Source organism: Hyperoodon ampullatus (assembly GCF_949752795.1).
Source record: "Hyperoodon ampullatus genome assembly, chromosome: 14".
Taxonomy (NCBI): domain Eukaryota; kingdom Metazoa; phylum Chordata; class Mammalia; order Artiodactyla; family Ziphiidae; genus Hyperoodon; species Hyperoodon ampullatus.
Genome location: NC_136927.1, coordinates 70,002,521 through 70,016,018, shown reverse-complemented (window position 1 = coordinate 70,016,018; position 13,498 = coordinate 70,002,521). Strand labels below are relative to the sequence as shown.

At 58.0% G+C, this 13,498-nt stretch overlaps 1 protein-coding gene across 1 annotated transcript in view; it reads right to left on the bottom strand.

Moving 5' to 3' along the window:
- Positions 1-9,958: 9,958 nt before the first annotated feature.
- The window catches only part of PLCG1 (phospholipase C gamma 1), a gene marked incomplete at its 3' end in the record, with an annotated part of 33,623 nt that continues 30,083 nt past the window's right edge, over positions 9,959-13,498 (bottom strand). The window contains exons 26-33 of the mRNA XM_079719427.1: positions 12,429-12,525; positions 12,112-12,336; positions 11,889-12,037; positions 10,923-11,037; positions 10,644-10,805; positions 10,447-10,535; positions 10,164-10,351; positions 9,959-10,001 (exon numbers count right to left, since the gene is read on the bottom strand). Coding sequence (XP_079575553.1) covers positions 9,959-10,001; positions 10,164-10,351; positions 10,447-10,535; positions 10,644-10,805; positions 10,923-11,037; positions 11,889-12,037; positions 12,112-12,336; positions 12,429-12,525 — 1,068 coding nt within the window. The remainder of the gene's footprint in view (positions 10,002-10,163; positions 10,352-10,446; positions 10,536-10,643; positions 10,806-10,922; positions 11,038-11,888; positions 12,038-12,111; positions 12,337-12,428; positions 12,526-13,498) is intronic.

The window sequence follows — 13,498 nt, the reverse complement described above, 5'->3', positions numbered from 1 at the left end:
CTGGCCCCCGTGCCTGGGGCCTGGTTGGCGTGCTGGACATCGCTGGACAGGTCTTTGTGAGGATGTTTTTAAAGTTCTATATTTATATCCCCAAACTTGGAAACAAGATCTCTGTCTACTTAAGCCTAACCCTCATATCCATTTTTTTTAAATTGAGAAGTCACAGGAAAAGGTGCCTTTGAAACATTGAGAAACTTGCCTACAAAGCTGTGCTAAACAGTAAATCCCTATCTCCCCGAAACCGGCTGCCCTGAGAGCAGCAGGTAAAGAGGGGGCTGGCAAAGGTGTATCACCTCCCAGAAACCACCTGCTTCCCAGAGCACCAAGGCCTCGGAGACCCCAGAGAGAGGGCAGGGGCTTTGGGCAAGAAATACTGGGGGGTGGGGGGTGTTGGGCACGGTCCTTCTCCCCCACCCCCCCGGGAACTGGGCCGGGCAGGGCACCTCCGGGGTTTGGCTCTGAGCACAGAGGTGGGGGTCGCACCTCCTGCCTCCAGGAGAGGCTTTTCTTCGGAAACCAAAAGCCCTTGAACCATTGTTCTTCTAAAGTGTCTCCTCTCCCTTGCCCTGTTCCGTTAAGGACCACCTCTTCTTGGTTTCAAACAGGTGACTTGTGAGGACTTGGCAAGTTTGGCAGCCTGTTTTTGTATCCTTTCCATATTTAGCCCCAAGGCCTCTTTGCGGAATTGCCCAGAATGGTGAGTGATCGCCTTCCTTCAGAGAACAGACACCTAGAACTTTTCCTGTAGTGGTTACGTACATGCAGATTAATTTATATGTATCCATATACAGCACAGATACTCGTTTGATGCTTTACTCGTGACGCATCCGCCTGACGCGGCACGTGGGTGTTGGGGAGAGCAGCCCGTGTCGGGGGGTTGCGGGGGAGGCCGGGGCGGCCCCGCGCGAAGCCACCTCCAGTGTCTGCGACGCCACCCTGCCGGCGTCACTCCCAGAGCCCTGCGTGCCCCGGCCGAGGGCCGTGTCTTTACAGAGGAGTTTCTTGGTTATTTTATTTGTATTCATGTCATTTGCAACCCAAGCAGCGAAACAGAAAACATAAATTACATGGTGGACAAGTTCACGCAGGACGTAGGGCCCCGACCTCAGCACCAGCTCGTCCTTAAAAGGTGGAAGTGTCACGGTGCTGCCCGCGGGCAGGTTTTGCTCACAGGTGTCAGCCTGCCCGCTAGCCAGGGCGACCCCCCAAACAGCGAGACTGCCCAGGCTGGACAGACCCTCCTCCTTCCTTTACTCTGGGACCCGAGTGACTAAGGAATGAGGTGATGGAGACAGAGATGGTTGGTTCGTCGAGCAGGTGCCTAAAGGGACGTTGCAGCAGGTACCCAGGGCCCTGGGGGCAAAACCAGAAACACAGCCAACCGGCTACAGAGACGCAGCCGTAGCAGTCCGGAGCCGGCGCGCGCCAGAGTGCGGTGGGGATGCAGGACGGCCGCAGCCGGCCCCGTGGCCAGGGAGGTCATCATGGTTTGCGCCCCACCCAGGGTTAGACTGTGCTTCTGCCTTCAGGAGAGGGCAGTCTGTGTGCTCTAGAGTTGAGGGAAGTAGGGTGGGGTTAGTCTCTCCCAAAGAAAAAGCTTGTTTTGTAAGGTGACTAATCTTTCCCCTCTTCTCTGTATGCACTTGGACTCAGCAGAGATGGTGAAATATGTCAGTGTTTCTTGTTGCCTGTGTCTTGTACATGTTTGGTTTATTATATTTTTTACATGGGGTTGTAGATCCAGTTTTAATAGGTGAGCCCAGATCACCATTCTGATAAAGGAAACCTGGATTTATGATACAGATACTTTGCATACTTTGATTACGTATATTAATTCTTGAGTATTGAGGAGCTTTGTGATTTGGAAGGCGGGCTCTCGTTTTCCTGAGTCGTGGGCTCCTGAAGTGGAAAGCCTGGCTGGAGGACTCGTGGCACCTGGGGTGGGTGGCCCTGTATGACTTGGAGCTCCTTTCGCAGCCAAGTGCCCACCCTGCTGTCGGGAAGCAAAGGTGGGAGGTGGGCGAGGGTTGGTGGTACCTGCAGGCTCCCGAGTGCGCTCACGGCCCTGGGAGGCCGTCCCACGGGGAAGTCTTAGCACGTTGTCCAGGCTGAGATGCGGGTGCCGTGGGCTTTGTCCTGCTCAGTCCGTGGCCCCATGGCAGGTCCTGTGACACCCCTCTCCCCCATGTGCCAGGCTGCCTTCCACGGAGGCTCAGCGTCGCCCTTTTGGGGCACCTCCTCACCCACAGCTCCCTGCTTGTGCCGCCCTGCCTTGGGCCCAGTTGCCTCTTGTCTTCCTGTCCTCTTCTTGGACCAGAATCCTCGGGTTGGAGCAGCTTTGTCTATTCAAACATCGCAGCCCAAGTGGATAAAGGCACTTTGCAGGAGAGGAGAACCAGCCAAGAAGAAAATCTTAAACAAACCAAACCTGGAGTTTGGGCTTTTCCTAAGGTTTCTTCCCCCTTTTTCCTTGCTCAGACTTTACCTGGGGCAGGTTACTGGTTTGACTCACCGTTTGTATTATGTCTAGATTGTCCTGTATCCCATTGATTGGCAAGGCTCAGTTATGTGCTGGAGAAGAAAAGTCCTCTAGACACGTAAAGGTCCGTGAGGCCAGCCCTTCCAGGCGGAAGCCGGCCGCCGCCCCGGTCAGGAGAGTGACGGGGCTCCGTCCTCCCCGCTCCCACTGGAGGCCCCTCTCCGGCTCTCCTGAACCGGCTTCCTTCACTCCCTTTCTCAGGAGCACGGGCCCTCCCAGCCTTCCTGCCCGGGACTGGGGGGCCATCTCCATGTGACTGGGGGAGCACCTGCCCTCACAGAAGCTCCAACACCCGAAAAAGTGGGGAGCGTGGAGCCCACGCCCCCTCCTGAACGGGCCCCTCCCGGAGCAAGGCTTCAGTCTGTTTTGTCTCCTGTGGTGCATTCACAGTAGCTGAGCCGAGCAACGCTGGGGCTGAGGCGGCTGCAGGCAACCTCTCAACCAAGGGTTGGATGCTGACTTGGGCCGAGTGAGTGGAGGGTGGAGGTGGGGATCACAGAGCCGCTGGGCTTGCTGCCCGGCCCAGCTCTAGGTCTAGATGGAACCCACGGGCCTCGGTTGGAATTCGTTTCTGCTGCAATCTGTGTGTGTTCCCAGTGCCGTCGCGCTGGGGAGCGGGGTGAGGGTTGACGGCAGCTCCCCCAGGTTGGCCCAGAGCCTGAGCGGGAGGAGAAGGAGCAGACGGAACCCCCCCGGGGACGGGAGGCACACTCTTTGGTTCTTCAACCCTGAAGAACCGTGGCTTGCCTGTCAGTCCGGCCTCTCCTTTGCTTGGAGCCCCAGTCCTGCAGCCAGACTGGAGACCGACAGCCTGGACCCCGCGGGAACCAACCATCCTACCTGAGCAGGGGTGGGGACCCAGAGTGGGGGGTGAGCAGGCGCCGCTGACCCTGTGGACAGGGGCGGGGCCAGCACCTGCTGCCTCGCGTTGTTAAAATCCTGTCTTGTGGTTTTCGGGACCTTGAGGATTTGCAGAGAACGTGTAGTTCCTGCTTGGCTGTCCTAGGCCCCAGGCTTTCACAGCCCTCAGGCTGCTCGGGCCAGAGCCCCACGGGGGGGAGCGGGCTGCCTTCCCTCCGGCTGCGGGAGTCTCTCCTGCTGTCCGCTCGGGCAGGCGGCGAGCGGGGACCTGAGAGGAGTCTGCGCGCTTACCTGCCGTGAGCGCCCTTTCCTGAATTCAGGAGCCGGGCTCCCCGCCGCATGTGTGTTGATGAGTAGCTTTTCTCGGCTAATGCTTTATGACGTCTGTTCCTTCCCTTGATGAGTGGTTTGAAGGCCCCCGATGTGACCGGAGTTGGAGGTGGAATGTCTCGGGTGGAGGCCGTCTGCGGCGTGGAGCGCAGAAAGCTGCAGGCCCGTGGTCTTTCTCAGGAGTCAGCCGCAGAGCAGGCACCTGGAGAGGGGTGCCTGCTAATCCTGTAATTTGTGTTCAGAGAGAGACTGTCATTCATTCCTGTCCCCGGCCCGGCCCGCTGCCCTGTCCCGCGGTTTGCTGCAGACGTGGCCTGGAGAGCCAGCGCCACCCTCAGCGGATGCAGCCTGGTCGGCAGGCCACTGGGTGATGCGGGCGGGGAGGGGTGCTCGCCCCCGGGCAGCGGGTTCCCACCCTGCTCCCCAGCACCCCGCCTTGTTCAGTGCGTCGGGAGGGCCGGACTGTGCCATCGTTGTTGTTGAAAAGAGACCTCGTCCTCCCCACCCCTCGCCCCCCCGACGTGGTTGACTGAAAGGGTACTGAGCCGCGCGGCCTTTGTGCACGTCGGGAAGAGGTTGCCAGAGGCCTGCAGGTTCCTGGTTTTCTGCCACCCACTTCCGGTCTGGTCTTCGGCTCAGACCCTTTGTTCCCTGAGGGCGAGGTTATCTGTGGAAGGGAGGCTGGAGAGGGCAGGGGCAGCTGGCTTGTGGTGCGCTTCCCGTCTCCCGGAGACGCCGAAGAAGCCATCGTCTTGGTGCTAAGAGGCCACTGCCTGGCTTCTGTTTGTCCAGAGGGCCCCTCCTCCTGCAGTGGCTGCATGTGAGAGACCAAACCGAGAGAGAGGCACAGGCACACTTTGGCTGTCACTGGGCCTGGGTGGAAGGGGGTTCTTCGCCCTGGAGAAATGTTTTTAACAGAAAGATGGAACTTGCCTTTGGACCGGGGCTGTGCCGGGGTGGGAGGAGTGGGCTGCCCTCTCCAGGCTGAGTCTCCAGGCCTCACAAGGTCCCCTGTGGGGATGCTGCTATTTCTAAGATGCAAATTGCACATTTCCTAGATTTTGTATCTGTGGATTTGGATAAGGGAGGGGAACAGGGACAAACTGCTTGTACAATTTGAAATGGGCCGAAATGGTACTGAAAATCTTGCGATTGCTCCTAAATAAAAACGTAAACGCATTTCTCATCTGCTGACTATTTTGTGGGGGAATCAAAGAAAGCTGAGAACACTTCTATCTCCTGATTTACCCTGGGGGCAAGACCCACAACGTGGAGGGGTGAGTGGGGCAGTTTCCCTCAGGCGCTCCAGGAACGTTCCAGCTCGCCCGACTCGCATCCGCGGGGTCACTGGAGTGCCTCCTTGGGGAAGGAAGTGCAGCGTGGCAGAATTTGTGCTAGACAAAGGGAAACTGAGTCAGACCTGGAGCCATCAGCCGTCTGGGAGGAGGGTACTGATAAGTTTGTCATTGGCTAAGGAGAGGGTGGCGAATATGTCTAAGGACCCTGGGGCCTTGAAGGAATAGGATTAAAGGCCAACTTCTAATGTGCAAAGCAATTGAATCTTGTTGGGGTGACGCTCAGGGCCTGTGCCAACGGGAAAAGAGGCCCCTGACAAAGCCCCTGGGGCGCGGACACACCAAGGCAGGACACCCAGGGGCACACCAGGCCCTGTTCCTGACCTGGCCCTCTGGAGGCCAGCTTAAGTCTTGGGGAAGCAGCTTTGTGCTGAACCTAAAAAGCAAGTCCTCGGGAGCTAGACCAACTGAGTGTGGAACCCTGAAGCCAGTCAGCTGACCCCGTGGTGGCTGCAGACACAGGCAGCAGCTCGCAGAGGACCTAACCATGGACGACGGAGTGGGCAGCAGTGGCAGCCAGGGGTCACTGTGGGTGTCCTTGGGCCAGCTGAAGTGGCCTCCAGCAGGGAACAGAACCCCAGACTGACCCTGGAAGACCCACTGAGGACTCTCAAGCTGAGACAGGACTTGATCAGTTCAACTGAAATGGCCAGGAGGACGACCGCCTTCTGTTCCATGAGCTCGTTTGGTGGGGTGACCTGGTGCTACTTAGCATTGTTTTATTGCCCAACAGAACTGAGGTGATGAGAGATGACAAGCTCAAGCTGGAAGGCCAGTGAGTGTCTAGCCCTAGGCGCAGCCGTGGGTGATGACGTTCAGGTGTGTGTGTGTGTGCGGGGGAGGCCCTGCCCTCAGCGCTCAAGACCACAGACCCTTGTCAAGGGCTATGACGAGGCCAGAAACAGCCCCTCTCTCCTCCCTGCAGGGCAGCCCGTGGAGCAGGGCTTCCTGACCTGAGCCCTCTGGTCAGGCTGCAGAAAGCCCCCGTCCTTGTAGGTGGTGCTGTGCGCGCGTGTGGTGAGGCAGGCCACTCCCCACTGTGGGCCAGGACGTCCCATCCCAGGTGAGGGTCTCCGCCCAGCCCCCCCGCCCCCCGCTGGGCCTCCTGGGTCATTCAACCATTGTCAGGTCTGGAGGAATTCGAGGTGACGCTGATCTGTGCATTTGCTCCAATCTGCTGTCCGGCTTTCCACTAGGAAGAAGGATCAAGACACGTGCAGTGAAAGGCAAAGGCAGTCACCTGGCTATCGTGGGAGAGCCCGGAGGAGGCGTCTCTCAGGTCAGTGAGGCTGCCTGAGACAGCAGAGCCAGTAAAGGAGGGATGTCCTGGGGAAAATGCAAGTGGTCTACACCCACAGCCAGGGAAGCCACATGATGGCACAGATGGCTCCTTACCCAACGGCCAGCACAGAACCTCTTCCGTCGCTGGTTAGAAAAGTTTTCTTCTCCTGCCCATAAGACTCTGGGAAAACACGGGTCAGGAAAGCCTAGGTTAATTCCCACCTACCACCTTCTCGTCCGAGGGAAAAGACCACCCTCCTCTGAGTCAGACCACGAAGCTCCAGGAAGAAAGCCAAGGGGCCAGCAAGAACCCGAGCAGGGGTGCTCCGGCTGATCTAGTTCAGAGATGACAGGAAACATTTTAAACTGTGATCCCAGTTCTCCAGGTGGATGGTACTCAGAGGGGGTCTACAATGGACCAGGACTGACCCCAAATCTGAGAACTTGGGGAATGTATGTCTTGGTCTGATTTGTCATACAGAAAAGGGATGCTCTGAACTGACAACTAAATCCACCTTGGGCTCGTCTTCAAAAAAACCTTCACCTCTCCAAGGCCAGCGACCGTGCTTGGGTACCTACCTGCATTATCACACCAGGGTGGTGTGCCAGTGACCATTCTAACAACCAACCGATTACACTTAACCTGCATCTCTTCAATGACAGATCTTCTCAGGCTTCCTGGGCTGGCTTACTATGCCTGTCCCCACCCATCAGGCAGACAGCTCTTTTCTCTGTACAGCATCATTTTCTATCCACACCAGCACAGACCAGTACAAAAATAGCCACAGGAAGGGAAGGGAAGGGCCCATTAAACCATGTTCTAGGCACAGAGGTTTTGTCTGCAAGCTACAGAGGCAACCAGAGTGGCACCTAGAAATGTACATTTGAATGCTTTTTTTTTAAGGCAAGGTTCCTGCGGAACTGGCAAGGGGACTCTGGTTGCTTCCTGTTCACCGTGAAAGCTGGCTGCCCGTGGAAACCTGGGCTTGCTCACAGGCAGACTGCACTCTATGCTGCCACACCCTCGGTGGAAGAGCTGGAGGAGGGCGTGGGCTCACACCTCCCCGTAGCCCAGAGGGAAGATCTGCTGGACCTGGGAGGTGAACAGAAACTCCTCCCCTGCTTCTACTGCAGAATAACCACCAGGCAAGCATCCCTAGGTGACAAGTCTCCAGACAGCAGCAGGCTTTGCCGAGCCTCCAGAAGAACACACGAGCTAAAGGGTAAAGACATGAGGATGATTTATCTGGCAGTTACTTAGTTAGATCTTAAGAGGGCGACAGAGCTAGCAAACGGCCAGCCCTGCGCCCAGGTGCGGGCAGTGGGTTTGCGTGAGCTGAATGCTGGCTATGCTGAAGCACCTTCACGCCCACGGGCCTGGACCCCGGCCTCCGTCCTCCCCAACCTTCCATCGCCTTCCTTGGGTCTTCTCACCAGCTGGACAGAAACTGCCGTTGAGCGCAGCAGTTGAGTGACCTTCAGCACCCGGCTGCCTGTCCCCCACGAGGCCGGCAGCTCCTTAATCCCTCTTTCCTTCCTGAGGGAAAGCAGCCTGTGTTCTCCTTGCCTTTAAAGAAACCTCTATCACCGGAACAGGCTTTGCTCTGTCTTCTCCTCCCCACCCCCCACCCCGCCTCGCCCATTCCTGACGGGGCAGCCCACCAGTGTTCTCCTCTCAGACGTTTCCATCCAAGGGTGGGGAGCAAAACGTCATTACAATACCATCGAGAAGAAAAATAATTCTATTTTTTTAAAGTCCTTTTCAGAAGGAAAGCTTTTCCACTAAAATTTAAAATTTTTATTAACATTTAAATTATAAACCAAACGTTGGCAACCATATATAGACATGTTTGCTACGGACAGCTGACGACTGTGAGGTCATACTTTGAAATACAACTTCAGAATTAGTTTAAATAAATCAATACATTTTCTCAGAAATTGTATAATTTCCTTCGGTTTACAGTCCATGATATGGAAAGTTTAATATAATGTTAAATAATTTACCGTCTATCCTAAAAGTAAGCTATAGAAAACTGAATCACTATTAGGATCGAATAACAACAAGGCTTTAACGGCTCAGTGGTTCTTCTGAGGAGTCTATATAAATCTTGAAAAGGTAACACTGTTAGTTGAGCTGTAAAATCCATAAAAATAACAGTTCTGCCACAGTGCACAGGTAAGTTCATTCATTCTGCTTCCCCAATCCCCTCACCAAGCAGCTTTCAGGTCAAAGTGGAAGACGCAGAAAATCATACATCCTATGTGAAGTAATGAAGATCGCGAGAGATAGAGTGTGCAAAAAATAAACTTTAAAAATTCCATACTCCAACATCATATACGTCTATTAACAGGATTTGATGATTTCACAAATACTTGAGATCATCTCAGACAGCGTCCCCTTGCGCTGTCATCCGGCAGATTCAGATCCAAGGTCTTTCGATGCAACAGGGAAAGTGGTCTTCGGTCTGATTTTGGGTTTGCAGCGAGCCTGCTGGGATTGTGGAGGGTGCCTTGCTGAGGGAGGACACGTTACTTGTGTGCAGGAGTTTCCTGAACGTATGGGGACAGTGCCCAGCTTGACCTCTGTCTTGGTGATCGGCTTTTCCATTCTGGTCCCACTGGCGCCGATCGTCCTGACCAAGCTGTCGCCTTGCTGTGGATCTCGGGGGCCGTGGCGTGAACACAGGCATGTACGTCCTCGCTGACCACGTGGGAGGAGTCGCCGCCCAGCACATCCAGCGCCCACAAACAGGTCCACCCTGGTGAGCGGGTGCTTCAGGCTTGGCGTCCAGGCGGCAGGCAGGTGGCGCCACAGCCCAGTGCGTCCAGCCCCGGGGCCCTCTTCCTCCCATGGCCCCGGGGTGCTGCTTTGGCCTTGGGCACGTCGTCACTGTCCCTGCTCCAGGTGGCACCCCGGGGCTCGGCCTCCTCCGCTGGCCCTCTCGGGGCAACCCTCCGCAGCCCAGCTGCCCAATGCCGCTGTGTTCCCACGCGGCCCCGCGTCTGTCAGGCTGGGTGGTGCTCCTTCCTGGTCATGGGCAATGTGCCCTTGTGCTGCGTCGTCCTCTCCAGGCAGGCCCTGTGCTCCTCCGCCCTGGCTCCAGGGCCTAACTGTGGGAACACCTACCCTCCCTCCTTGCCCGGCTGTGGTTTTAAAGCTGCAGGACTATGTAAACTTCGTCGCCCTAGCCCAGCAAAGCTGCTCCTCCTTCCCTCCTCTCAGGAATGTCAGTGGCCCCTCAGAGCCTCCCATGCCACCGGCTGAGGCAGCCTCTCTCTGAGAGGCTGCGGCCGTGGTCCTGGTCCCACAGATGGAAGCCTCCATCTCCAGAAGGCAGGGCCAGATGTGTGTGCTTAAATGCGAGACACAGTACAGTTTTTGCCTTCACCCAGAGGTGGGGCGTGGAGGCCCCGAATAGTGAGTGATACATTTCATTAACGGCATGCTTTCCGTCTAGCGTCCACTGCTGGAATCCAGGCTCCAGGCGGCAAGGCCAGGAAGGCTGCCATGCAGGCAGCTTCCCAGGAACCCAGTCCACGGCCCTCCGTGAGGTGCACAGCACCCGCTGCTCTCAATGAGGCTGGGGCACAGCTAGAGGCGGTTGTCTCCATTGACCCGAGTCCTTCGCGGGGCCCTGGACAGAAGGGGAGAGTGTCCTTACCAGCAGCGGGCCTTGCAGCCCAGGGGGACAGCCCACAGGCCAACAGGAGGGAGAGGAACCGAAGGCCACTCCTTCCCGTCTCTCAGGCCCCCTCCTCCAGGCTGCACACTGGCCACCTCGCCTCCACCCCCTCACCTTCGTTCCCGACTGTCAAAATGGTCAGCGAGATGCTCCTGGGAGATGCGGAAGTCCTCAAACGGCTGCTGGTAGCGAGCTTCGAAGGAGCCTTCCCGGGCCCGGCCGTGAAACAGCTGGCCCGAGGCGTCGCAGCCCCGCTCCCGAAGGGACGCACCCCCAAAGGGACTGAGGTCGCCGTTCTCCTGCTTCAACAGGGGCAGATGCACAGGGGGTCAGCGGCTGCCTGGTGCCCCGTGAGGCTGGGCCCGGCACTTGCCCCGCCCCACCTGGCCGCAGGTACCTTGGCGGGGAAAATGTCGACCTTGACGAGCAGGGAGGCCAACTCCAGGTCCTCACTATAGTTGTTCTTCAAAGGCACTGCTCTGTATCCTAGGAGGAGAAAGCCTGGCCCTGAGCCCAAGGGGAAGGCGAGCAAAGCCCCTCACCCACGAGCCAGATCCTGGGGGGTGGGGCACAGTCTCTAGGAAGGGTCCTCACCTGTCTTCAGGCCCTTCACCGGGAAGGTAGCCTGAGCCAGGAAGTTCTGGTCACTGAACATGTCTTCCTCATACACCACAAAGCGCAGGAAGGCAAATTCGGGGTTACTGATCTGGAAGTGGAAGGGCTTGGCTGGCCACATGGGGTTCAGTCCATTGTCCACTGCGAAAGCAAGGGCAAAAGGCCTCAGGTCACTGCCAGGAGAGGACGGATCACAGGTGCGGAGGGGCCTTCAGTGCCCTGGAGGATGAGGACGGTGAGCGGGGAGAGGAGACTCACCCACAAACTCCGTCTTCTGCTTGGTGCTGTCATACTCAGCACCGGCCACCTCAATCTCCACGAAAGGACACACGATGCCTCGGCCATTCTTCGGCAGATGCCGGGCCCCCAGCACCTGTAAGGCAGGCAAAGATGGGCCCAGGATGGTCCTTCCAACTCATGCCAAGTCCCCACTACCCAGCGGAGGCAGTGCGCCCTCTGCTGGGCCCCAAGGACACTGCCCACTAAGTCCCTCAAGTCATCAGGGCTGTAAGAGCAGCTGCCACAGTAAGAGTTCATTTGAAGCAGTCCTAGCCTTAACCAAAACTTTCACGTGAGTTTTTGCCATCAACTCCACATGAAATCCATGTCTATTTTAACATGAAAATTTAAAAATTACTTCCCCCTAGAACAAAAAAATAGCTCCTCTCTGGGAGAAACCTGGCTCACCCCACGCTGTCCTCACCCCTCCCTCCAAGACCGCTAAGGCCCCACACCTGAACCCCACAGCACCAAGCTGCCCACATCACGGCTGCTCACCAGGGGCCCCAAGGGTGCGACCGCAGAGCGAGCCCCGGGACCTCGAGGGGCGGCAGGGGGCCTCACGTCTCACTCAAGCCCCGTTCCAGGAAGTTAAGTACCATCTAGCCGATTCCCGCCGGTGGGCCGCTAGCTCACCACTGGCACTAGCTTCCTGCCTGTCTTCCGCCCACTCCTGCCAGGCAGTGGCTCTCCATGGCATGGCCTTACTGGATAGCCCGACTCCTCAGTGCCAAGAACTGTCCACATTTAGCCAGCTGCCTCCGGCCTGTGCTGGTCAGAGCCCAGCCCCACGGGGGAGGCTGGTAGCTACACGCCCACCTCAGAAGACAGTTACATCTTCCTCGAGCTCCAGGACAGTCCAGTGCCCCCTGCCCCATGGCGTTAACCAGCACCCCGCAGGTACCTTGACGCTGGAATGAGCCCAGCAGAGCGCCCCCTTCCCACCTCGATGCAGATGGCACACGGCTCCAGCCCGCGGAGGCTGCTCTTGTCAAAGGGGTCGAAGGCCTCGTCGCGCATGATGCTCGGCTGCAGCACGTAGCCACAGTGCCCGCCGGCCAGGAAGAGGGCCTGGTTCATCTGCATAGGCTTGTCTGCAAAAGCCAGGTTACAGTGGACTCCAGCCCAGCTGTCCGGCAGGGCCCCGCCCCACGGGCCACCTCCTCACCTGGGGTCTGGAAGTTGAGGGCCACCAGCTGACTGCCACAGATCCACATGGGCAAGGGGTCGTAATTGGAGGAGTCCAGCCGCTGGCCCTTGGGGTAGATGCGGGAGAGCTGCAGCCGGTTGTACTGGAGGAACTTCTTGCCTTTGGCCTTATTCACGTACTTCTCGGCCTTGGTTTCCGGGAAGGACGACATGTCCCGGTAGCAGGCGCGTTCTGTGCCGATCTCTGGGCCGAACAGGGAGAGCGCTCACAGAGCCCGCCCACCCGGCTGCTGCTGGGGGCCAGACCCCCGCACTGCCCCTGGGCCGGACCCTTACTCTCTTCGTCGAAGGGAACAGGCCGGCAGTAGACGACAAGCTCGGAGAGCTCCAGGGCGATCTTCTTCCTCCGCTCCATCATCTTCCCCTCAGTGAGCTGGTGACACACAGGCCCTGAGCCCAGGCGGGACCCCTCCCTCCCCACCGCCAGGACAGGGAAGCCCCCAGCCACCTGGAGCATGCCCACCACACCTTCCAGACCCCAATGTCTGTCCCCAGTCTCACCCCAGCAACATCCCCTCTCCACCCTGCCCCTGAGGACACATGCCCTCCAAGACTTAGGAGGGTGGAATCCTCACCACCACCCGGGCCCCAGTGACACCCCAGGGCCCTGAGCTGGATGCACCTGCAGTGATGCTGTGACCATTCGGTACCCAAGCCTCCCTCAGGCACATAGGCCGCCTCCCCGTTTCCTTGTGACCTCGCTGGGGACTCAGGCTTAGCTTCTGTATCCTAAGGACCGTCGTCCTTCCACCCGCCCTGGCCCAGAAGCCTCACCCCTTAGTTCCCCTCACTCACTCAACACAACCACCTACTACTCGCTGTGGCCAGACTTCAGCTACGGAGGCCCACTCACAAGTGCCCCCGTCCCGTCCTCTGAGCCCTGGAGGCCCACTTCCTTCCAGGAGGGGCTCCTATTCTCAGACTCTTCCTTCCCCTCTCAGCCCAGACCTCAGAATCCATCCCTTCAGCCACCTGGTCCTTCCTGCCTTGTCCTCCCGGGCCCCGTTCTGACAAAATCCTCAGCACCCAGCCCTCTCGGCTTGGCTCGTGGGTGTCCTTTCTCCAAAGCAGCCACAGGTGCGTACTGCAGGCCTTCCACCCCACCCCAAATGACCGGGGTGGCATCGAGCAGGAGTTCCCACACCCTGGCGAGCACCTCCTCCTCTGTCCCAGGCTCAGTGGAAGAGCCTCCCTCCTCCAGAGGCTGGTCCTTCCGACCCGGCTTGGGCTCTGCGTTCTTCCACCATCCTGCCCTGCAGAGGCTGCGCCCTTGCCTTCCACGCTCCGTGATGCCCACTGCCATCCCACCCAGCCACAACCTGACTTGGCTGCTGCCAACTCCAATG